At 46.6% G+C, this 25734-nt stretch overlaps 1 protein-coding gene across 4 annotated transcripts; it reads right to left on the minus strand.

Moving 5' to 3' along the window:
* Positions 1-327: 327 nt before the first annotated feature.
* LOC135544706 (metal transporter CNNM3-like) lies at positions 328-25601 on the minus strand. 4 transcript variants are annotated; one of them, XM_064972546.1, is made up of 13 exons: positions 24882-25601; positions 24396-24590; positions 23648-23787; positions 23179-23355; positions 22726-22883; positions 22394-22537; positions 19504-19662; positions 18467-18636; positions 18283-18379; positions 11438-11568; positions 11227-11356; positions 9668-9736; positions 328-3859 (listed from the first exon to the last, which is right to left on the minus strand). In XM_064972546.1, exons 1-12 carry the CDS (start codon positions 25593-25595, stop codon positions 9687-9689), a joined length of 2265 nt encoding a protein of 754 aa, XP_064828618.1. In that variant the 5' UTR covers positions 25596-25601; the 3' UTR covers positions 328-3859; positions 9668-9686. The 4 variants fall into 4 exon arrangements, with proteins under 4 accessions (XP_064828618.1, XP_064828616.1, XP_064828619.1 ...); XM_064972547.1 differs by lacking the exon at positions 328-3859 and adding an exon at positions 4701-4716; XM_064972544.1 differs by lacking the exon at positions 9668-9736.
* Positions 25602-25734: the final 133 nt, after the last annotated feature.

Consider the following 25734-nt stretch of genomic DNA (forward strand, 5'->3'; position numbering starts at 1 on the left):
CTTTACTCTGATCCTTTCCTCTCTTCTGTTGTCATTTTTCCTCCTCTCACCATGAACACTGCTCTCCAGACACTCCTAACTCCCCCCACTTCTCGCCGCCTAAACCCGAAATGAGGGGAGTAAATCTGCTTTCTAACTAAGAAACAAATCAGGTAGAGGAGGCTGGTGAGAGGAGAACGTTATGAAACATATGGAAACCACACATTTGACTCCGTTCCATTGATTCCCTTCCAGCAATTACAATGAGCCCATCCTCCTATAGCTCCTCCCACCAGCCTCTTCTGAAATCAGGGTAAAAAAAAATACAAAACTAAAAAAAGACAGATGTATACCAGGTCTGGGTTTATTACTAAGAAACAGCAGATATTGAAAGATTTCAATGCAATGTTCCCTGCAGCCACAACTCAGCATTCCAGAGAAAAATTGGGAAAGAATCTATACAAACAAAACCTGGAGAGAAATTAGACCTGGTCTGGCCTTTATCGTCATGGTAACAGTATTATACATATGTACCTGAAAACTGAGATTAAAACTACAAGTTTAAAATCTACATCCTTGATTCATATTCTTTCTATAAGTATGTATATAATATACAGTTCTCTACATCATCAACAAACAGAATAATTATCCAGATCAGTATAAGTAGCACAAGTAATGATTACCTTTTTTACAATATACATTCAGTCTTTGATACAATATGGACTTGATACAAAATAATTGTTAAAACAGCTTAACTTTGAATCAAAACGGTGAATCACTTAATTAGCATATGTACGTAATTACAGTGCCCTGGGAAAGTATTCAGACCCCTTGACCTTTTCCACATTGTTACAGCCTGATTCTAAAATGTATTAAATAGTTTCCCCCCCTCAATCTACACACAAAACTCTAATGACAAAGCAAAAACAGACATTTTTGCTCATTTATTTCAAATAAAAAAAACTTTAATATTTACATAAGTATTCAGACCCTTTACTCAGTACTTTGTTGAAGCACCTTTGGCAGTGATGACATCGAGTTCTCTTGGGTATAACACTACAAGCTTGTATTTGGGGAGTTTCTCCCATTCTTCTCTGCAGATCCTCTCAAGTTCTGTCAGGTTGGATGGGGAGCATTGCTCTTCAGGTATTTTCAGGTCTCCCCAGAGATGTTTTATGGGGTTCAAGTCCGGGTTCTGGCTGGGTCATTCAAGGACTTTGAGACTTGTCCCGAAGCCACTCCTGCATTGTCTTGGCTGTGTGCTTTGGGCCATTGTCCTGTTGGAAGGTGAACCTTCGCCCCCCAGTCGAAGGTCCTGAGCAGGTTTCCATCAAGGAGCGCTCTGTTCATCTTACCTTGATCCTGACTAGTCTCCCAGTTCCTGCCACTGAAAAATCTCCCCACAGCATGATGCTGCCACCACTACGCTTCACCATAGGGATGGTGTCAGGTTTCCTCCAGATGTGACGCTTGGCATTCAGGCAAAAAATGTTCAATCTTGGTTTCATCAGACCAGAGAATCTTGTTTCTCATGGTCTGAGAGTCTTTAGGTGACTTTTGGCAAACTCCAAGAGGGCTGTCATGTGCCTTTTACTGAGGAGTGGCTTCCGTCTAGCCACTGCCATAAAGGCCTGATTGGTGGAGTGCTGCAAAGATGGTTATCATTCTGGAAGGTTCTCCCATCTCCACAGAGGAACTCTAGAGGGCTGTTAGAGCGACCAGCAGGTTCTTGGTCACCTCCCTGACCATTGCCCTTCTCTCCTGCTCAATTTGGCCGGACGGCCAGCTCTAGGAAGAGTCTTGGTGGTTTCAAACTTCTTCCATTTAAGAATGATGGAGTCCTCTGTGTTCTTGGGGACCGTCAATGCTGCAGAAATGTGTTGGTACCCTGCCTCAGAACTGTGCCTCGACACAATCCTGTCTTGGAGCTCTACGGACAGTTCCTTCGACCTCATGGCTTGGTTTTTGCTGTGACTGCACTGTCAACTCTGGGACCTTATATTGACAGGTGTGTGCCTTTCCAAATCATGTCCAATCAATTGAATTTACCACAGGTGGACTCCAATCAAGTTGTAGAAACAGCTCAAGGATGAATGGAAACAGGATGCACCTGAGCTCAATTGAGTCTCATTAGCAAAGGGTCTGAATACTTATTTACATAAGGTACTGTTTTTTGTTTTGAATAAATTAGCAGAAAAAAAACAGTTTGATTTGTCATTGTGTGTAGATTGCTAAAGATTTTTTTTATTGTTAAAGTAGATAAACACAAACGAGACCCTCCCTCAGAAGGGTGGGGAAGGACTGAGGCAAACAAGATGGCCGACCCCTAACATGACCGCTGGGAAACACTCATGTTCATTAGGCACCAAACAGAAGAACACGACTGAAACAGGGTTGGACGACCCGAACCTGTCCAATAAGAAATTCTTGTTTTTCATTTTCCATTGCAAAACATTTTGCTATGGTCTGCACTGTGCACTCTGATCCACTCCAAAGACTCCTACCCCCTCTTTGTTTGATATTTGCAGATCCGAATTAAATCAGATAGGTCATGGTGAAAGGTCCCATAGGCCTGGCAAGGTCTAGGCGGAGTCACCACCTTTCATTTAGATCAACCACCATTAATTCAATAACTTGGGCCTACACGGAAAGGTTAGATGGCTATGGGAAGGCATTAGGGGAAGGCCCAAGGGGTTGATTCTGGACCAGGCCGTTCTCTAGGTTTCCAGTCTCTACAGTGGGTAACAGATGTGTTCCCTGCACACATGGGTAGGTACGCTGCAACGTGGGAAATTGAGTTTCCTGAAGGAGTCTGTAAGACTGAATACTGACGGACAATACACATATGGCCAGCCAAACAGCAGACACACACTCCCACACCTGGACACAAGTGATGCGGAATGTTAATGGAACTCAACCTACTGGGCTAGCAAGGATGAGAAAAATCAACAAGGTGCTTTAGATATGACACAAACACACACACACTACGGCAACTTCATGAATCTTGTTGGCCACACAAAAAGAATGCATGAAAGCAGATTGGGTCAGGGTAATCTGCCTCGCTCATCACAGCTCAGACCTAAAGCTAAACGTCTGACTGTGCAAAGGAATGGGCATCGAATCAGCTCTCTTAAAGGGATAGTTCACCGAAAATGTTCAAATAGATATTTATTAAATGTTGGGTGATCTATCACTAACTAAAGAAAAAAATACAGGCCTTCATTAGGCAGCAATAAGTACTGCATTGAATGGTATAAACAACCAAAACAAGCAATATTTGGCTCAACATACAAATATGTATGCATCTGAAATGTGGGAGTGTATAAAATGACATGGACGTGTAATTCAACGACTAAAGCAAATCAACTGTTTCTTTGTTTTTTTTACCACCCTCTGTCTAATGCTTGGATGGACGGATTTTGCCAATCCACGCACACACGTACACCCACAGGAGGTGAAGGTGAGTCGCTTTGGCACACTGATAATAAATGAAGGAACAGGCAATGTAACGTTTTGGAAAGGAGGCTGAATTACAACAGGGAGGAGAGACACACACACACACACACACACACACACACACACAGGTATGCATACACACACACACACAGAGGTATGCAAACACACGCACAAATGTCATGATTCAATGCGAAACATAATGAATGAGAAGTACAGCTGAGGATGGTGCAGCAGCGACACACACGCTCACACTCGCCAGGTTCAATCACTGCATTTCAGAGATAAACACATGAAGTCTACTCCTAAAAACAGTCGCACGTGACTGTCGGTTGGTCGTCTGAGTAACACACGTCGTTCTGAGGGAGAGAACCGCATTACCCATGAGCCTCCTCTTCTGTGGAACTCTCCTGGGATTTACTGCCACCTGTAGAACCCAGCCAATGAGAGAGAGGAGGAGGGCGTGAGTGGGGAGATGACATCACAATGCCACCCGTTATGAAGTCACAATGCATTTAGTCTTTGCCTCCTGTGGGTGTACTGTATACACAGCAGATGAAGGAGAAGAGTGGGAAAATAGCGACATAGAGCAGTAGAGAGGGATGAGATAGGGCAGGCAGAAAAGGACAGAAATATGGGACAAGAGAGAGTATGAGGAAACAAATGGGCTTTCCATGCACTCTCATTCACCCGGACCTGATTGCTTTTATTTCACCTTTATTTAACCAGGTAGGCCAGTTGAGAACAAGTTCTCATTTACAACTGCGACCTGACCAAGATAAAGCAAAGCGACAAAAAAAACAGAGTTACACGTGGAATAAACAAAAGTAGTCTATAACACAATAGAAAAATCTATATACAGTGTGTGCAAATGGAGTAAGGAGGTAAGGCAATAAATAGGCCATAGTAGTGAAGTAATTACAATTTAGAAAATGAACACTGGAGTGATGGATGTGCAGATGATGTGCAAGTAGAAACACTGGTGTACAAAAGCACAAAAAAGTAAATAAAAACAATATGGGATGAGGTAGTTGGATGGGCTGTTTACAGATGGGCTGTGTACAGCTGCAGCGATCGGTAAGCTGCTCTGATAGCTGATGCTTGAAGTTAGTGAGGGAGAAAGAAGTCTCCAACTTCAGCGATTTTTGAAATTCGTTCCAGTCATTGGCAGCAGAGAACTGGAAGGAAAGGCGGCCAAAGGAGGTGTTGGCTTTGGGGATGACCAGTGAGATATACCTGCTGGAGCGCGTGCTACGGGTGGGTGTTGCTATGGTGACCAGTGAGCTGAAATAAGGCGGCACTTTACCTAGCAAAGAATTATAAATGACCTGGAGCCAGTGGGTTTGGCGGCGAATATGTAGCGCGGGCCAGCCAATGAGAGCATACAGGTCGCAGTGGTGGGTAGTATATGTGGCTTTGGTGACGAAATGGATGGCACTGTGATAGCAAACTGGATGCAGTCTGAGTACAGTGTTGGGGGCCATTTTGTAAATGACATCATTTCGGTAGGATAGTCAGTTTTACGAGGGTATGTTTGGCAGCGTGAGTGAAGGAGGCTTTGTTGTGAAATAGGAAGCCGATTCTAGATTTCATTTTGGATTGGAGATGCTTAATATGAGTCTGGAAGGAGAGTTTACAGTCTAGCCAGACACCTAGGTATTTGTAGTTGTCCACACTTGCATTTTAAAGCAGTTGGAGGCCAAGGAAGAAGTGTTGTATGGCATTGAAGCTCGTTCGGAGGTTTGTTAACACAGTGTCCAAAGAACGGCCAGATGTATATAGAATGGTGTCGTCTGCTTAGAGGTGGATCAGGGAATCGCCCGCAGCAAGAGCGACATCATTGATATTTACAGAGAAAAGAGCAGGCCTGAGAATTGAACCCTGTGGCACCCCCATAGAGACTGCCAGAGGTCCGGACAACAGGCCCTCCAATTTGACACACTGAACTCTGAGAAGTAGTTGGTAAATCAAAAATTGTCTAAGTCTACAGAAACTCTTCCATCTGAGAGGGTTCCACTCATCTGAGAGGGTTCCACTCATCTGAGAGGGTTCCACTCATCTGAGAGGGTTCCACTCATCTGAGAGGGTTCCACTCATCTGAGAGGGTTCCACTCAGCGTTATTCTAGTGTCTGAGAAGGATCTACCAAAGAGACAAACCTTTAAGGCCATATTCAGACTTGAAATCGGCTTAATCTTCCCACAAACCATTAATTGATGTCAATGGGAGACTTACGTGAACATTCAAGTGTAGTGTGTGGATCTCAAGTCTGAATAAAGCCCTTAATGACTGACAGTAAAGAAAATGCCTAGACTGTTTAATTCTCTCTCTCTCAATGCCTTGGTAACCTCTCAGAGAGAGTGTGTGTACTATTGATGTCATGCTACTGAGAAGACCATAGCTGTGTTCGAATACCCATATGAACATTCTGTATACTACATCCTTAATGAGTATATACACTGCTCAAAAAAATAAAGGGAACACTTAAACAACACAATGTAACTCCAAGTCAATCACACTTCTGTGAAATCAAACTGTCCACTTAGGAAGCAACACTGATTGACAATAAATTTCACATGCTGCAAATGGAATAGACAACAGGTGGAAATTATAGGCAATTAGCAAGACACCCTCAATAAAGGAGTGGTTCTGCAGGTGATAACCACAGACCACTTCTCAGTTCCTATGCTTCCTGGCTGATGTTTTGGTCACTTTTCAATGCTGGCGGTGCTTTCACACTAGTGGTAGCATGAGACGGAGTCTACAACCCACACAAGTGGATCAGGAAGTGCTTCTCATCCAGGATGGCACATCAATGCGAGCTGTGGCAAGAAGGTTTGCTGTGTCTGTCAGCGTAGTGTCCAGAGCATGGAGGCGCTACCAGGAGACAGGCCAGTACATCAGGAGATGTGGAGGAGGCCGTAGGAGGGCAACAACCCAGCAGAAGGACCGCTACCTCCGCCTTTGTGCAAGGAGGAGCAGGAGGAGCACTGCCAGAGCCCTGCAAAATGACCTCCAGCAGGCCACAAATGTGCATGCGTCTGCTCAAATGGTCAGAAACAGACTCCATGAGGGCCCGAAGTCCACAGGTGGGGGTTGTGCTTACAGCCCAACACCGTGCAGGACGTTTGGCATTTGCCAGAGAACACCATGATTGGCAAATTCGCCACTGGCGCACTGTGCTCTTCACAGATGAAAGCAGGTTCACACTGAGCACGTGACAGACGTGACAGAGTCTGGAGATGCCGTGGAGAACATTCTGCTGCCTGCAACATCCTCCAGCATGACCGGTTTGGCAGTGGGTCAGTCATGGTGTGGGGTGGCATTTCTTTGGGGGGCCGCACAGCCCTCCATGTGCTCGCCAGAGGTTGCCTGACTGCCATTAGGTACCGAGATGAGATCCTCAGACCCCTTGTGAGACCATATGCTGATGCGGTTAGCCCTGGGTTCCTCCTAATGCAAGACAATGCTAGACCTCATGTGGCTGGAGTGTGTCAGCAGTTCCTGCAAGAGGAAGGCATGGATGCTATGGACTGGCCCGCCAGTTCCCCATACCTGAATCCAATTGAGCACATCTGGGACATCATGTCTCGCGCCATCCACCAACGCCACGTTGCACCACAGACTGTCCAGGAGTTGGCGGATGCTTTAGTCCAGGTCTGGGAGGAGAACCCTAAGGAGACCATCCGTCACCTCATCAGGAGCATGCCCAGGCGTTGTAGGGAGGTCAATACAGGCACGCGGACGCCACACACACTACTGAGCCTCATTTTGACTTGTTTTAAGGACATTACATCAAAGTTGGATCAGCATGTAGTGTGGTTTTCCACTTTAATTTTGAGTGTGACTCCAAATCCAGACCTCCATGGGTTGATACATTTGATTTCCATTGATAATTTGTGTGATTTTGTTGTCAGCACATTCAACTATGTAAAGAAAAAAGTATTTAAGATTATTTAATTCATTCAGATCTAGGATGTTATTTTAGTGTTCCCTTTATTTTTTTGAGCAGTCTATTATGAGTTCATTTTAGTATACTGTAAATGAACGGTATCATTTCAGTTGAGCATACTAGCGCGTCGCCTGTCTACCGGAAATTGATGGTGTTGCTATGCAACCTCTTGACAGCTTGTTAGCACAATGATTTATGATTTCGGGTGTGTTGGTCAATTCAATTTGGAGTGCCAGAGAGCGGTCAATCCGTAAATTTTGCTCTCGGAGAGTTCATAGTTCAATCTGGTCGAGGAGTTGATCCGAGCATTCTGACCTTACAACGGCAGTCAAGCACCCAAGCTAACAATCTAACACGACCATCGGTCCCAGGCATGGTCTTCGTGATACGGCCCACCGGCCAGGAGGCTCGAGGCAGCTGAGGGTCCACCATCATTACTACTTGGCCAATTTCCAGGCTGGCCATTTCTCTCCACCATTTCCCTCTGTGCTTTAGACTTGGTAGGTAATCCTGAATGAATCGGGCCCAGAAATGGTCAGCTAAGATCTGGCCAACGAGGTATCAGCATACCTGACTTGAGGAAGTGATGCATCTCGGCGTCCCATTAAGAGCATATTCGGTGTAACCGGCTCGGGGTCAGCGATGTCTGCAGAGAGATATCCCAAGGGTTTGGAATTCAGAATCCCCTTCACCTCTATCAGGACGGTCCTCAAGACTGTTTCCGTGACAGTTTGGTCCCCCAGTACGACTCGTAAGGCCGTCTTTACAGATTTGATCTCTCTCCTCCAAAATGAGGAGCTCCTGGAGGGTTACATTTGAATGAGATTTGTTGGTCCATCAGCTGATCCTGGAGGCTGGGTTCCATGGCTTGGAAGGCTTCCTCCAACCTGGCTTCTCCTGCCTTGAAGTTCGTACCTCATCATCATACCTCGTCAGCCAGGGTTTCCCCCGTCGGGAGATAAACCGCCGTAGGGCCATGAGGAAGGCTTCCGTATCCAAACTCTCCAGTAGGTCCAGGTGGACACATCTAGTTGTCAAACACTTGAATAGAATGCCCCAGCGCTTTTCCACTCGACGACTAGCTTGATCATCAAGGGGCCAAAGCAATCTACTCCTGTTGACCAGAAGGGTGGTTTAAGGAGGCGCAAGCGAGCAGGGGGTAAATCTGCCATTTTGGGCACTGTGGCTCCGGCCCGCCATCTCTGACATTCTACGCAGGTGTATTGGTGCTTACGAATGGCTCCTCGTCCTCCAAGTATCCAGTACTTCCGCCTCATCTCCCCATAGACCCTCTCTGGCCCTGGGTGGAGAAGCCTCTCATCATAACTCTTGATGAGGAGCCTGGTAAGAGGGTGTCTGGAGTCAAGGATAATTGGGTGGATAGCATCGGGGTCCAAAACTTCTGCTTGGCGCAGCCTCCCTCCGACTCTGATCACTCCAAGGATTTGATCATAGTCTGGGGCGAGAGAGAGAAGACGGCTCTCCTTAGCAACTTCCCTACTGACTTTCAGAGCTTTTAGCTCCTCAGGGAAGAACACCTCACTCTGACCATTTAACCCACCCCAGCAGAGCTGGTTAGGCTGTTTTCATGTTATCCAGATCATTGGTGACTAACTGTGCTGCTGGCAACAATTTAATGACTCTTTTTTTTGGCAACATTTACTGACACTACCCATATTCAACAGGTGTTGAGCGTTTGTAAATTCCCCAGTTATTCTGCACTCTGACATCGGAGTCGATAGCCAGAATTAACAATGTCCATTGAGAACACACTTAGCTAAGAAATGGTGTGAATAATCAAGTCAATAAACACTGGGCAGTTAGTTAGCATGTAGTTATACTGCCTGGCAAGTTTGATGTATTAGCCAACTAACGTTAGGTAACTAGTTGCTGTAATGCTTCGCACGTAAGGATAGCGTAGCGAACAAATTGTCAGCCAAATGTGTAACGTAACTTATTTGAAAAGTAATGTATTTATTAGATTGCATAACATTCATCATAATTAGTTAAAGCAATGAATTTGTAACCACTTCGCAATTTTCTTCAAATCTGAAAATGTGAAGCCACGCCCATTTTCTGAAGAATTGCATTATGGGCCCTAAAAGCACAGAAATAGTGTCTACTGCTTGTATCCTTAGTATATTGGCAAATTTAGTACGACATCCAGTAACTTTTGACATACTAACTATATCCATACTATGACCAACAAGCATACGACATACTCAATTTCCGCCGCAAATAGTACAGTTAGTATGAGTATTCGAACACAGCTCATGACTCTTACCTCATGCACACAGAAAACACTAACAGTAGTTGTCAATGTTGTCAAAGAAAGAAAAGTTTGCAGGGAACTCTGGAGTGGCCAGACGAAAGGACAGGGGAGTGGCCAGAGGACAGGGGAGTGGCCAGAGGACAGGGGAGTGGCCAGAGGACAGGGGAGAAAAGGAAGAGAAAAAAGAGAGAAGTCTTAGTTCACCCAAAGAGCGTACACAGTAAAGGTTATACATGAGATACGTAACAACAAATATTATCATACTTCAATCTTCAGTCATGTATGTCATCATTCTAGCCTATGGTGTTAGTATATGGGGGTCTGGGAAGGTGTGGTGTACAGTATGTATGTACAGTTGAAGTCGGAAGTTTACATACACTTAGGTTGGAGTGATTAAAACTCATTTTTCAACCACTCCACAAATTTCTTGTTAACAAACTATAGTTTTGGCAAGTCGGTTAGGACATCTACTTTGTGCATGACACAAGTCATTTTTCCAACAATTGTTTACAGACTATTATTTCACTTATAATTCACTGTATCACAATTCCAGTGGGTCAGAAGTTCACATACACTAAGTTGACTGTGCCTTTAATCAGCTTGGAAAATTCCAGAAAATTATGTCATGGCTTTAGAAGCTTCTGATGGGCTAATTGATTTGAGTCAATCGGAGGTGTACCTGTGGATGTATTTCACTGTTCCAAAACCGCCATAAAAAAGCCAGAGTTTGCAGCTGTATATGGGGACAAAGATTGTACTTTTTGGAGAAATGTCTTCTGGTCTGATGAAACAATAAAGCTGTTTGGCCACAATGACCATTGTTATGTTTGGAGGAAAAAGGGGAAGGCCTGCAAGCTGAAGAACACCATCCCAACCGTGAAGCACGGGGGTGGCAGCATCATGTTGTGGGGGTGCTTTGCTGCAGGAGGGTCTAGTGCACTTCACAAAATAAATGGCATCATGAGGAGGAAAATGATGTGGATTTATTGAAGCAACATCCCAAGACATCAGTCAGGAAGTTAAAGCTTGGTTGCAAATGGGTCTTCCAAATGGACAATGACCACAAGCATACTTCCAAAGTTGTGGCAAAATGGCTTAAGGACAACAAAGTCAAGGTATTGGAGCAGCCATCACAAAGCCCTGACCTCAATCCTATAGAACATCTGTGGGCAGAACTGAAAAAGCATGTGTGAGCAAGGAGGCCTACAAACCTGACTCAGTTACACCAGCTCTGTCAGGAGGAAACGGCCAAAATTCACCCAACTTATTGTGGGAAGCTTGTGGAAGGCTACCGGAAACGTTTGACCCAAATTAAACAATTTAAAGGCAATGCTACCAAATACTAATTGAGTGTATGTAAACTTCTGACCCACTGGGATTGTGATTAAAAAAAATAAAAACTTAAATAAATCACTCTACTATTATTCTGACATTTCACATTATTAAAATAAAAGTGGTGATCCTAACTGACCTAAAACAGGGAATTTGTACGAAGATGAAATGTCAGGAATTGTGAAAAACTGAGTTTAAATGTAAACTTCCGACTTCAATTGTATGTCTATGTGACCTACCTTGCGTGGTGATGTTCCTCTCATTGAGCAGCTTGGTCTGACTGTTGGGCAGGATCTTGATTTCAGAAGGGTCTGGGCTCTGGCCAACACGTGACGCCATCAGAGCATTCAGGTACTGCATGCGAGTCACCTGGCAGAGGGAGGGCACTGTGAGTCTGACACACACACAACACACACCCTCACACGTATTCTAACACAGACACACCCTCACCCGTATGAGCTGCAGGTCAGTGAGGGCACGGACGGTGTAGTCAGGACAGTAGCTGGACGAGCTGGTGGCATCTCCCAACTCAAACGGATCCCTGGGAGAACGACGCTGGGTCGACACTGGAGACTGGTGCACTGGACACACACACACACACACACACTCTGACGGTGGTGTTGCACTGAAGTTCACAGGAATCTCAAGGGACACAACACCTGTGTCAGCTCATTTTGTGCTTCCCTGTCAAACTGTGCCACCACATTGAAATACAGCATCATATGACACTAACTTTGCATTATGTAATCAAATATCAAAAACAATAGAATGCAACATGCAACACCTGGAACTCAAGATAAAAGCACTAGCTAGCGAATGTTGTGGTGTGATAGAGAGGGCTGTGGTCATTAGGCATGACACTGAAGAAAATGTACCCCCCCAAAAAAAAAAAAAACTCATTATTGTTTTCCATTGTGAAACTTAATTATTTTTTTATTCCGTTGAGACCCCTAATGAAATATGTGGAGAGGGCTGTGTTCATTAGGCATGAAACGGACGTTAAAGGATGTGGATTGTCGTTCAAGTGCCGTCTGTAAATCCAAACGTTGTAACCCCCGAGCGAGACTTGCAATCATCTTGCTGCTTCTACGGTCTGGAAATGTGCATCAGGTCCTGACATTTTTACCCAAATTAAGTAGTCAGAGTGGCCTGAAGTTTCTGCACATGAATGTAAGAGGTATTCTGCCGATGATTTTGTGAATCTAAGGATTAAAACTGCCATCCATGACGTATTTATCCTTTCTGAAACTGGGTCAAAAATAATTGGTATAAATGGTTCCAATGTTTGTCCTGCAGATGGTGAATCTAAGTGGTTGCTGTTTACGCAAGTTCTCAGCGGTCGATCTGACTGCTGTTATTAAAACTAAGCAATTTGAATATTTGTCTTTGAACCTAAACCTCGGCTCATCTTTAAATATTGTTGTATCTTGTTGTTATTGACCTCCATCTGCTACTGTTGGCTCTCTGGATAGTATTTTTTCGAATTGTTATCACAGCATGTCAACTCTGAATCAGAGTCCAGGAAACTAAAGTTCTTGGGTTCCGCTGGGATTATGGCGATGGAGTCTTCGAAAATGCACATGGAATGCTTAACGCGAGTACCTAAGATTTCCTATGTTATACATGGAAATGTGTATAATAAACTGATGTAGGTTCTATCTTACTGACTCAAATCTGGGTTTCTGATTGCAATTCAACTATTGCCATGTTTTTCTTAGATATAGCAACAAGTGTTCGTTATAAGATGTAAACTGAATGTTTTAGCAGCTTGTTTAGATCAAATTGAAAGGATCATTTATTCAACATGAATAGAGGGGCTATTTCGAGGTAGTAATTTTGTGTGTTGCCTACTGAGAATGGGGTCGTATTTGAATCATGAACTGAATATATGTATGTATTACCCGTAGGCTAATCAGAAGGGACGGTCACCTAAATCTAATGCATTCTAATAATAGTAGCCCAATCAGAAGGGACGGTCACCTAAATCTAATGCATTCTAACAATAGTAGCCCAATCAGAAGGGACGGTCACCTAAATCTAACGCATTCTAATAATAGTAGCCCAATCAGAAGGGACGGTCACCTAAATCTAACGCATTCTAATAATAGTAGCCCAATCAGAAGGGACGGTCACCTAAATCTAACGCATTCTAATAATAGTAGCCCAATCAGAAGGGACGGTCACCTAAATCTAACGCATTCTAATAATAGTAGCCCAATCAGAAGGGACGGTCACCTAAATCTAACGCATTCTAATAATAGTAGCCCAATCAGAAGGGACGGTCACCTAAATCTAACGCATTCTAATAATAGTAGCCCAATCAGAAGGGACGGTCACCTAAATCTAACGCATTCTAATAATAGTAGCCCAATCAGAAGGGACGGTCACCTAAATCTAACGCATTCTAATAATAGTAGCCCAATCAGAAGGGACGGTCACCTAAATCTAACGCATTCTAATAATAGTAGCCCAATCAGAAGGGACGGTCACCTAAATCTAACGCATTCTAATAATAGTAGCCCAATCAGAAGGGACGGTCACCTAAATCTAACGCATTCTAATAATAGTAGCCCAATCAGAAGGGACGGTCACCTAAATCTAACGCATTCTAATAATAGTAGCCCAATCAGAAGGGACGGTCACCTAAATCTAACGCATTCTAATAATAGTAGCCCAATCAGAAGGGACGGTCACCTAAATCTAACGCATACTAATAATAGTAGCCCAATCAGAAGGGACGGTCACCTAAATCTAACGCATTCTAATAATAGCAGATAGGCAATTGCGAGAGCAGAGACCATGATAAAACAAGGCTACAACAGCAATGGATCGAAGTTGTGGGTAGTACGAGGCTGTAGTATTGAGCCCATCGAAATGAGTCTTTTCCTGAAGAATTGGCTGCTGTATTTTTATACATTTGGCTCATTACAGGTTCATCTTAAAATAATAGACGTTTAATAAGTGTGAAGCAGAGGTTGGTATTACAAATATAGATTAATATTGTTGGGATAGACCACAATGTAAACACTGCCTTCTAGTAAGGGGAGAATAATCATGTTTTGGTTTATTTTATTTTCTAAACCTTACGATGGGTGACAGTGACATTGATCAAGGGGATTGATATATTGATGTGTTGACAGGACGTGAGTGGTATATGTTATTCGTGTTTTGTTTGGATAGCACCTAATAATGCCACATTTCAGTCATTTGAAGAAGCCAAGGTTTCAATACTAGGTTAAATGATTGAGCCTTGCGATTGAGAAATAGATCAGCTGCGGTTGAAAGCGAGCGGCTGCAAGGGACGCAGTGGGACATTTGGAGCAGAGGTATGAGAAATGTTCTTTGACCGTTTCTGATTATTGTTGCTTGGTTTTAGAGTTTGGGTAACAGCAGTGAATTGGAGCAGGAAGGTAGTGTCATTTTAAACAGTCATCAGTTTCCATTACGTGGAACAGTGGCAAGCATCTCCAGTGCATGTTTTAATATTGAGCTCCTGACACCACCAACTTTTTGTAGGTCCTAGATTTGTTATAAGAGGTTCTATATTTTTACTAAATTAATTCAACAGGTTAAAACGATAAGATTACCAGAAAGGGGCTCTGATTGTTTACCATAAGGTGTCTATTCCACTTAACTTCCCTAGGGTAGAGGGAGGCATACAGAATTTTGGATGAAAAGCATGTCCAAATTAAAAGGTCTGCTACTCGGGTCCAGAATATTTGATATGCATATAACTGGTAGATTTGGATAGAAAACACTCTAAAGTTTCCAAAACTGTTATAATTTGATTTGCAGTGTTGTTTTTACACATTAATCACTTTGGATTGAAGTTTACGCACATGACTCCCAAAGTGATTAATGTGTAAAAACAACACTGCAAATCAAATTATAATTACTAACTTGTAACTCCATAAAGATTTTTTTTTTACCCATAAGCTCATAATAAAATAGACTAGAGACAGGTCTATCCTTCTCTTGTGGTCTGAATCACACAACTATTAATTAAAATTACATAATGATCAGTCTTACAAATGTCCTTCAAATCAGTATTACATATGACCTTTAAATCATCACCCAACGTGGGTAATTCCCCCATTTTGACACCTCGAGTGATATGTAGCAGTGCATCGAGTGATATGTAGCAGTGCATCGAGTGATATGTAGCAGTGCATCGAGTGATATGTAGCAGTGCATCGAGTGATATGTAGCAGTGCATCGAGTGATATGTAGCAGTGCATCGAGTGATATGTAGCAGTGCATCGAGTGATATGTAGCAGTGCATCGAGTGATATGTAGCAGTGCATCGAGTGATATGTAGAAGTGCATCGAGTGATATGTAGAAGTGCATCGAGTGATATGTAGAAGTGCATCGAGTGATATGTAGCAGTGCATCGAGTGATATGTAGCAGTGCATCGAGTGATATGTAGCAGTGCATCGAGTGATATGTAGCAGTGCATCGAGTGATATGTAGCAGTGCATCGAGTGATATGTAGCAGTGCATCGAGTGATATGTAGCAGTGCATCGAGTGATATGTAGCAGTGCATCGAGTGATATGTAGCAGTGCATCGAGTGATATGTAGCAGTGCATCGAGTGATATGTAGCAGTGCATCGAGTGATATGTAGCAGTGCATCGAGTGATATGTAGCAGTGCATCGAGTGATATGTAGCAGTGCATCGAGTGATATGTAGCAGTGTATCGAGTGATATGTAGCAGTGTATCGAGTGATATGTAGCAGTGTATCGAGTGATATGTGAAGGAGTGGATTGTTGTGTTTGTTTCTATACAAATCTCACCAGATTGGGTCTGCTGAACGATCGAGATTACTCTCTAAATTCCTGACTCGGCCATGAGGTCGACAGTGTGATAAGGGAGTATAACCCAGGTTGAAAAATGGTTTCAACAAAAAAACATTTATTTTCTTTGACATTTGTCTTAGAACTTTGCATTGAGAATATTGGTTGTAGTAATAATTTGTCATACAGAAAATATTTTGTTTGGTTTCTTGAATTTGTCTGGATTTCTTGAACCGGAAATGCCTAATGCACTGTTGTTCTGATCTGTCCTCTCTCTCGTCGAAGGGGACTACAGATGGTATCTAGATGCATGGAAGGGACAATTTGACCAAACGGCGTGGACCTCAAAACCCCCTCTAACCGGCTGAAGAAAGTTCAATACGGCCCCATTTCTATGGAGAGACCTGAGTCCGAGCCGGCAACCTGTACACAGCATCCAATCCAAGATATCAACTGCTTCTCTCTCTCGGGAGTGCGACAGGAGTCCACGTGGAGTGAGCATGGAGAGAGAGCGAGATCAGATCCAAAACGTCTCTCATGTTGCTTGTAATACTGGTTGGCAAATGGACAAGACATAATAGGCATTAGTGGTGGGGCTCAGGTGAGACAGTCTGTCTGGGAAAATGTGATTATTCCTTAGACATTAAAATTGGGACATTATCATGGGCCATCCACTTTGAACTGTGAACCTTTGAGGAAGACAACGAAGAAACGGAAGAAGATTGAGTGCCGGGGAAAGGGGTGTGGTTGGGCAACTGTGCCTGTAATCGATTTAGACGGGTCTAGAATGGTTTATTTTGGGGTATCAGGTTGATTGAGGTCAACACACTGCTAAATGTATAGAAATGTAGGCGAAGAATGCATTGTGATACTGGTCTGTGATGAGAAAGTTAATGTGATCTGTGATATTGTTGTATGGTGGTATTATACATTTTGCATGTATTATACATTATACATTTTGCATGTAGATATGTAGTGGTGTAATAATGTTATATGATGTACTGTTTCATCTTGTTTTATATGTAATGTAAGCGCCTTAATGTGTTCAGACCCCAGGAAGAGTAGTTGCTGCCTTGGCAGCAGCTAATGGGGATCCCTAATAAATACCAAATCAAAATGCTATGCAATACCTACAATCTCACTCAGATTGTCAACACTAACGAGGTTGAATATAAAGTCTCCTCTGAAATCCTCTTTGATTTGATCTTAACCAATACTCCTCATCGTATTAATGCTTCTGGTATTTTTGCAAATGACATTAGTGATCACTGTGCTGTTGCCTGTGTGATAGTGATTACATTACATTTACATTTAAGTCACTGTGCTGTTGCCTGTGTGAAAGATGGTAAGATTCCTCAGCAATCTCCGCGTGTCATTACGATAAAAAACTGAAAGCAGTTTGATATTCAAGTTTTTTTTTGACATGATATATTTGGCATTGAATGGAATTTAATTGAATTAATCCCCGATGTTGAATTAGCCGTTTCTTACTTCCACAATGCATTCCAGGATGTATGCAAATAGGCCCCTTTAAAAAATTCAGGATTAAGGTCAGAGAACCTTTGGTTTACTGATGAACTTACTAAAATCATAAGGGAACTAAATGCTATGTGGGTTAAAGCAAGAGGGTCTGGTTCGGCAGATGATTGGATCTAACACAATATTGTGATCTCTACAGCACCTTTGCTTAGGCTTAAACAATGGTCTACATTGATTTAGGAGGCCATACTGGGTAAAATGCCACTTTCGCTCTGTTCAAAATAATAATGAGGTCAGTAAATAAATATCAATTAAAATCCCATTCTCATTTGCTTTTAACAGTACCAAGAATTAGAACAGGTCATGGTAGAAAGTGTTAGTTACTCAGCTCCGTGGTCCTGGAATTCTCTCCTGAACATTTAAAAAGGTCACTTTGGTGGAGTTTAAACACACTTGGTCGATTTAAATATCATAGAAGAGTGTAATTGTCTTTAGGACAGCTGTTTCTTTACATAATATGTCATTGTTGTACTGAACGTGTGTCTATAGTTTTGTTCAATGTTGTGTTTGTAAGTTGTTTTTTTGGGAGTTAGGGGACAGGAGGGGAGGGAGAGGGGTTAGGGGACAGGAGGGAGGGAGAGGGGTTAGAGGACAGGAGGGAGGGAGAGGGGTAAGGGGACAGGAGGAAGGGAGAGGGGTTAGGGGACAGGAGGGAGGGAGAGGGGTTAGAGGACAGGAGGGAGGGAGGGAGAGGGGTTAGGGGACAGGAGGGAGGGAGGGAGAGGGGTTAGGGGACAGGAGGGAGGGAGGGAGAGGGGTTAGGGGACAGGAGGGAGGGAGAGGTTTTTTTTTCTGAAACTTTGTTCCCCCTGCTGCTGTTGGTCTCCCTTGAAAAAGAGATTTTCTCTCAATGAGAAAAATCTGTATTAAAATAAAGATGAAATGAAAATGATAATAAATGAGCTCGACCCAGGTAATGGTAGTGAGGTATGTGTGTGTCCTGCAGTACTGTGGCTTACCTGAGGTTGGCAATGTGAGTGCAGACACACCGTAGTATGTGAACGCTCCGTTCTCAAACTTCAAGCCCTCTTTACCGATCTCCACCTCCACACGGCCCTACAGAGATAGCCAGTTAAAGTAAAACACATGCATGTGCCAACACACCACACACACACACACGTCTGTAGTAACACACACACACACCTGGAGTAGCAGTATGAAGTAGTCTACGGGGTGGTTGCGTGTGTAAAGGTAGTGGTCTGCGCTCAGGCGGTTGGAGGGGTCAAAGTGGACTTCCTGGTTGACACTGGGGTGACGCAGCAGGTGGAACAACACCTTCTCTGACACACGGGCCAGGCTGAAGTGTTCTACCTCTGTAAGGAGACACACACACACACACACACACACACACACACACACACACACACACACACACACACACACAGGAACAGCATCTTCTTAGGACCTTTCCAAGAAACACACATTGTCATTGCTTTGCACAAGCGTGTTGCCAAATACACAGGTCTGTGTTGCTTTCGTTATCCAATACATTTGTGTAGGGCTGGGGGCAAAAGCCTGTACACCTCGCAACTATCCAGGAGCAGGTTTGGCGATCCCGGGCCTATTGTTTCATCAATTGTAATTAGATTCCACATTCTGTTCTGTTTTAAGTCCAAACCTTATGGGCTTAAGATGGCGCCATGTCAAGCAGCTGAAGAGGACAGAAATGTCAAACAACAGAGACCCACATCCAAAGTCTGCGTCCTACAACACACAGATTAACTACTACTACTACTACTACTACTACTAACTATGGCCTGTTGAATATCCATTCCTGCATATTTTCCACTGTGAGTATTCAGCTTGTGTTTCCATTGACTTCTATTTCAGTGATTTGATCATTACTAGTGGTGTTAACAGGAGCGCAACTTTGGTTTCAGAAGTGAGGGGACATCATTTTTTATCAGATAAACACTCCAAACAACCTACCCGACCGTTTGGAGGTGTCCGCATGGTCCTAAAGCACACAGTTGCCTTGTTTTGTATCACATTCCAATGATAAAACTGAGTCGGACTAAACCCGACCCCAGTGAAAGTTAAACAGTCTCGGTCCTGGTAAACCACTGACTGAGTGGGAAGGGTCATAACAGGCTGGATACATGAGAAGTGTGGGTATTTCATTTACTCATTTACTCATTTTAAGGAGTCTTTCTAACGCATGGACACACATGTACTCCCACCTCTGGACAGGAAGCGATGTGTGGCCAGCAGTAGCTGGGGCGAGGTGCGGATCTTGGGTTCACCCTCGGGAAGTTTGAACAGAGAGAATTCTTCCTGGACGCTGCGAGGCTCCTGGGAAATCTCCAGAGGGGCCAGAGGACGTTTCACCTTCATGTGGACTACAGAAACACAGGAGGGAGAGGGGTTAGAGGACGCTTCACCTTCATGTGGACTACAGAAAGACAGGAGGGAGGGAGGGGTTGCGTTATTACATTTGTGTAGGGTTAGGGGACAGGAGGGAGGGAGAGGGGTTAGTGGACAGGAGGGAGGGAGAGGGGTTAGAGGACAGGAGGGAGGGAGAGGGGTTAGAGGACAGGAGGGAGGGAGAGGGGTTAGAGGACAGGAGGGAGGGAGAGGGGTTAGAGGACAGGAGGGAGGGAGAGGGGTTAGAGGACGCTTCACCTTCATGTGGACTACAGAAAGACAGGAGGGGGGGAGAGGGGTTAGGGGACAGGAGGGAGGGAGAGGGGTTAGGGGACAGGAGGGAGGGAGAGGGGTTAGGGGACAGGAGGGAGGGAGGGAGAGGTGACAGGATGGAGGGAGGGAGGGAGAGGGGTTAGGGGACAGGATGGAGGGAGGGAGAGGGGTTTGGGGACAGGTGGAAAGGGAGAGAGGTTAGGGGACAGGAGGGAGAGGGGTTTGGGGACAGGTGGAAAGGGAGAGGGGTTAGGGGACAGGAGGGAGAGGGGTTAGGGGACAGGAGGGAGGGGTTAGGGGACAGGAGGGAGGGGTTAGGGGACAGGAGGGAGGGGTTAGGGGACAGGAGGGAGGGAGGGAGAGGGGTTAGGGGACAGGAGGGAGGGAGGGTGAGGGGTGAGGGGACAGGAGGGAGGGAGGGTGAGGGGTGAGGGGACAGGAGGGAGGGAGGGTGAGGGGACAGGAGGGAGGGAGGGAGAGGGGTTAGGGGACAGGAGGGAGGGAGGGAGAGGGGTTAGGGGACGGGAGGGAGGGAGGGAGAGGGGTTAGGGGACATGAGGGAGGGAGAGGGGTTAGGGGACAGGAGGAAAGGGGACAGGAGGAAAGGGAGAGGGGTTAGGGGACAGGAGGGAGGGAGGGAGGGAGGGAGGGAGAGGGGTTAGGGGACAGGAGGGAGAGGGGTTAGGGGACAGGAGGGAGGGTGAGGGGTTAGGGGACATGAGGGAGGGAGGGTGAGGGGACATGAGGGAGGGAGGGTGAGGGGACATGAGGGAGGGAGGGAGAGGGGTTAGGGGACAGGAGGGAGGGAGGGAGAGAGAGGGGTTAGGGGACACGAGGGGGCGAGAGCGGTTAGGGGACAGTAGGGCGGGAGAGGGGTTAGGGGACATGAGGGAGGGTGAGGGGTTAGGGGACAGGAGGGAGGGTGAGGGGGTAGGGGACAGGAGGAAAGGGAGAGGGGTTGGGGACGGGAGGGAGAGGTGTTAGGGGACAGGAGGGAGGGAGGGAGAGGGGTTAGGGGACAGGAGGGAGGGAGGGTGAGGGGTTAGGGGACATGAGGGAGGGTGAGGGGTGAGGGGACATGAGGGAGGGAGGGTGAGGGGACATGAGGGAGGGAGGGTGAGGGGACATGAGGGAGGGAGGGAGAGGGGTTAGGGGACAGGAGGGAGGGAGAGGGGTTAGGGGACAGGAGGGAGAGAGAGGGGTTAGGGGACAGGAGGGAGAGAGAGGGGTTAGGGGGACACGAGGGGGCGAGAGAGGTTAGGGGACAGTAGGGCGGGAGAGGGGTTAGGGGACATGAGGGAGGGTGAGGGGTTAGGGGACATGAGGGAGGGAGGGAGAGGGGTTAGGGGACAGGAGGGAGGGAGGGAGAGGGGTTAGGGGACAGGAGGAAAGGGGATAGGAGGGAGGGAGAGGGGTTAGGGGACAGGAGGAAAGGGGATAGGAGGAAAGGGAGAGGGGTTAGGGGACAGGAGGAAAGGGAGAGGGGTTAGGGGACAGGAGGGAGGGAGAGGGGTTAGGGGACAGGAGGGAGGGAGAGGGGTTAGGGGACAGGAGGGAGGGAGAGGGGTTAGGGGACAGGTGGAAAAAGGGAGAGGGGTTAGAGGACAGGTGGAAAGGGAGAGGGGTTAGGGGACAGGAGGGAGAGAGAGGGGTTAGGGGACAGGAGGGAGAGGGGTTAGGGGACAGGAGGGAGAGGGGTTAGAGGACAGGTGGAAAGGGAGAGGGGTTAGAGGACAGGTGGAAAGGGAGAGGGGTTAGAGGACAGGTGGAAAGGGAGAGGGGTTAGAGGACAGGTGGAAAAGGGAGAGGGGTTAGAGGACAGGAGGAAAGGGAGAGGGGTTAGAGGACAGGTGGAAAGGGAGAGGGGTTAGAGGACAGGTGGAAAGGGAGAGGGGTTAGAGGACAGGAGGAAAGGGAGAGGGGTTAGAGGACAGGAGGAAAGGGAGAGGGGTTAGAGGACAGGTGGAAAGGGAGAGGGGTTAGAGGACAGGAGGAAAGGGAGAGGGGTTAGAGGACAGGTGGAAAGGGAGAGGGGTTAGAGGACAGGTGGAAAGGGAGAGGGGTTAGAGGACAGGAGGAAAGGGAGAGGGGTTAGAGGACAGGTGGAAAGGGAGAGGGGTTAGAGGACAGGTGGAAAGGGAGAGGGGTTAGAGGACAGGTGGAAAGGGAGAGGGGTTAGAGGACAGGAGGAAAGGGAGAGGGGTTAGAGGACAGGTGGAAAGGGAGAGGGGTTAGAGGACAGGAGGACAGAGAGGAGGGATATAAATTGTAGGAAGACAAAAGGAAATTCTAGCAATCATACTAAATACAAAAGGCTGTCCTCTTACCCAGTAACCCATTACACAAACACAAACACTCTCTGTATCTCATTCATTCCCATACACACACTCTTACATTCTCTTAATTTTCACACACAAAATCGATTTGTCTTACTGTATCCGTCAGACTCATCCAGGATCTCTGATTTGATGATCTCCTCGATGACGTCCTCCAAGGTGACCAATCCCAGAACCTCATAAAAGGGGTCTCCCTCCCCTTCGTTGTTCACCTTCTGAACGATGGCCAGGGCTGAGTTTCCTGGAGAGAGGGGTAAAGGTCAGGAGAGCTGGGCCCATCAAAGGTGAATTCATAAGCAGATCACAACTTTGGTTGTTCACAAGGCAGGCCTACGTAGGTCGCAAAGAAATTACTGACTTTTTTGGCTATTGTTTTGGCTATTTTTCTAAAACTAATCACCACGCGTGCACGCAAGCATGCAGTCTCACCTTTCTTGAACTCCTCCAGCATGGCGTCCAGTTTGGTGTCGTTGAAGACAAAGTGCAGAGGGTGGTTGTAGAACTTGGTGATAGTTGTCATGGGAGTACAGTCATCAGGGTCGACCAGAGCCAGGTCCTTCACGTACAGTATCTCCACGATGTTGGACCTGGGTAAATTACATTAGATACCTGTTAGTGTGTGACTGCATGCGTGTGTGCGTCAGGGGAGAATGACTGCCCCCCATTGAAAACACGGAAGTTCAAGGCCGTCCGCATTTAAGCAGTAAACGGGATCCCCCACTTGTGTCATCTGTGTAAATATATATATATTTTTACCAATGGCAACCATTATTGCTTATGATGGACGAGATGTGTGTCACGTGATCGATAGCTTTGTCCATTCATAGAACCAGTCATTGGTGTGTGTGTGTGGCCCTTTAAGTACGTGTCAGATCTTCCCACCTCTCGTCTTCGTAGATTGGGACACGTGTGTATCCACTCTGCATGATCTCGGACATGGTGGAGAAGTCCAGCACAGCGGTGGACGGCAGCATGAAACAGTCGTTGAGCGGAGTCAGGATGTCCTCCACGGTCTTACTGCGTAGCGCACCACGGCTAAACTCCTCCTTCACAAACTCACTGCAATGGAATCGCAACAGCGATGACCATGAATGGATTACATGGATATCATACACAGGGCCTTCAAAATAACTTTACAAAACACCCTAGGAGGAGGAAGGAGAACTACAAGCGCTAGAGAGCCATGAGAGTAAAAGCTTTTGTTTACAGCCCAGCACTCACCAACCTGATCAGGTTAATGATAGGCTGGAACAAAAGCCTGCGCCCGTTGGCCACCCCATTCATAGAGCAGTGTGTGCCACCCATGAACACAACACACACGGTCATCTGTATGTGTGTGTGTGTCAGGTACCTGTAGGGGTCGTTGACATTGGTGCGTATCATCTCCATGGCCCTCTCCCTCACGCCGCAGGTGCTGATGTCACGCCTCAGTGCCAGATCCAGCACCAGGCCCAGTGGGCACGACAGTGGGCACGTCAGCACCATACACACCTGGTAGTTAGAGAAAGGAGGAGCCTGTTCAATGATATTGTATGAAGAAAAAGTATGATAATGGGACCTAGAAGCCACCCGTCCAACCAGAGGCTAAAGGAAACCGAGGTTGTGTTCATTAGGGCTCATTGGTTCATTGGTTCTCACACCTCTCCTCAGGGATCCCAGGACATGTCACAAGTTTGTTGTCGCTCACCTCAGTCACCTCAGTCAAGAGACGTGTTCCCCTGCTCAGACATTGCACGCATGAACCAACGGTCGAGTGCCACATCACTGACTGCCGTCGGGCACTAGATTGCTGTAACACATGATGTGGTTAGCTGATACGTAAAACGACCTATCCAGGAGCTGTAAGATCCGGCCACGTCTGAGCGGAGGAACACGATTGGCTGAGTTGACAAGTTGAATCAGGTGTGCTAAGTCGGGAACTGATAAAATCCATGTGACGGCTCGGAGTCCCCAAGGAAAGGTATGAGAACCACTGCATTATGGGCAACAGAATAGGTCTTCAAATGGAAAACAAAAAGGTAGTCCCTCCCTGTCTGTTTCCTTCTGGTTGGTGCCTAATGAACACAACCCTGGCTTTTTAAAAATGTCTCCATACAGACCTGTGCCAGCCAGGTGAGGCCTGGGGCCAGCTGGAAGCCGTAGCCAGAACACACTATGTGTGGAACCAGCTCTGACACCAGGAAGATGAGGCACCCGCTGGTGAAGACGGCGGGCGCTATGGAACCCACTGCCCGGTAGAGCAGCACACCTAGAACCGAATGGCCCAGAGCGCACAGGAAAAGCAGAGAACACACCTAGAACCGAGAGTGGAGAGAGTTAGATAGTGTGGAGCCAGAGAGATGAAATACATCTGAATATTCTTGAGGGAAGTACAGGGTCTCCAGTCCTGGAGAGCCAGGGTTCTGGGTATGGATGCAGCCTTTTGGTCCAACCTAGACACCAGCTGATTATCTGAAACACGTGCGTTAGTGCTGGGATGGAACAAAAGCCTGCATGTATACCCAGAACCCTGGCTCTACAGGACTGGTGAAAGTTGGAGACCCCCCTGGTGTTAAACTGTGTGTGTGTGTACACTAGGGACCCACCAGGAAGTTGCCCCTTCTCCGGATGGGCTCGAGGCGCTTGGCGGCCCGTTTGTCTTCCTCAGAGCCGCAGCTGTGCAGTACATAGAGCTCCAGAGGGTCCAGCCAAAGCAGGCTGAGGTTCACAGTCCTCAGCACCCCACACACCAGGATCAGCAGCACAATCAGCACCGCCACACCCCACGGAGGGATGTAGTCCACTGGGAGACCATTTTCGTTGTTGATCCGCAGCCTGTCCGGTCCCACTGACACCCAACTCCCGCTCTTCAGCACACACAGGTGGTAGGTCGGGTTGGCATCCTCCCCTGCAGCGAGAGACATAATGCTCTTGTCCCGCACCTGTACCTCTATCAGCCCGCTGTACTCCTCGTCCGCCGTGACCTCCCCGGTGACCTGGAAGGCGGAGGTGTCACGGCGGGTCTCCTGCCCACACGGGTCGGCTGCATCCCCCACCGCCCCGGCCTCTCCCAGTCTAGCCCCAGCGAACGCCACCCACGGCCAGGTACCATTCAGATCCGAGCCGAACAGCCGGAGCTTGAAACTGGCCCCTTGCGGCGCAGAGATGATCCTCTCCTTCATATACACCCGGTCTTCTGGGTCCTCCAGTCGCAACCCCAGAACGCGCGGGGCTTGCTGGCTGCAGGCGCCGTCCCCGATCCTCCCGCAGAGCAACAATATCATCAACAAGAACCGTAGGTCTGCCAAGCTGGCCACCATATTGGAATTGGGCAGCTGGGCTCTGCGCGAATCATGTGACTGCTTCCCTCTCGCAGCTGCCCGCCCACGGAGGCTCTGCGAGCCACACAGCGCTCAGAGAAAAACTGGCTCCCATTTGACGCCATTTTGGGGAGAAAGG

Source organism: Oncorhynchus masou, chromosome 8, assembly GCF_036934945.1.
Source record: "Oncorhynchus masou masou isolate Uvic2021 chromosome 8, UVic_Omas_1.1, whole genome shotgun sequence".
NCBI classification, from domain to species: domain Eukaryota; kingdom Metazoa; phylum Chordata; class Actinopteri; order Salmoniformes; family Salmonidae; genus Oncorhynchus; species Oncorhynchus masou.

Coding starts and splice junctions, on each gene's coding strand:
- LOC135544706 (XM_064972544.1), bottom strand. CDS start 25,595: ATGGTGGCCAGCTTGGCAGACCTACGGTTCTTGTTGATGATATTGTTG. Junction 18,637..19,503: donor ACATCGCTTCCTGTCCAGAG/GTGGGAGTACAT, acceptor GTCTCCTTACAG/AGGTAGAACACTTCAGCCTG. Junction 3,860..11,226: donor GAGGAACATCACCACGCAAG/GTAGGTCACATA, acceptor TGGGTTCTACAG/GTGGCAGTAAATCCCAGGAG.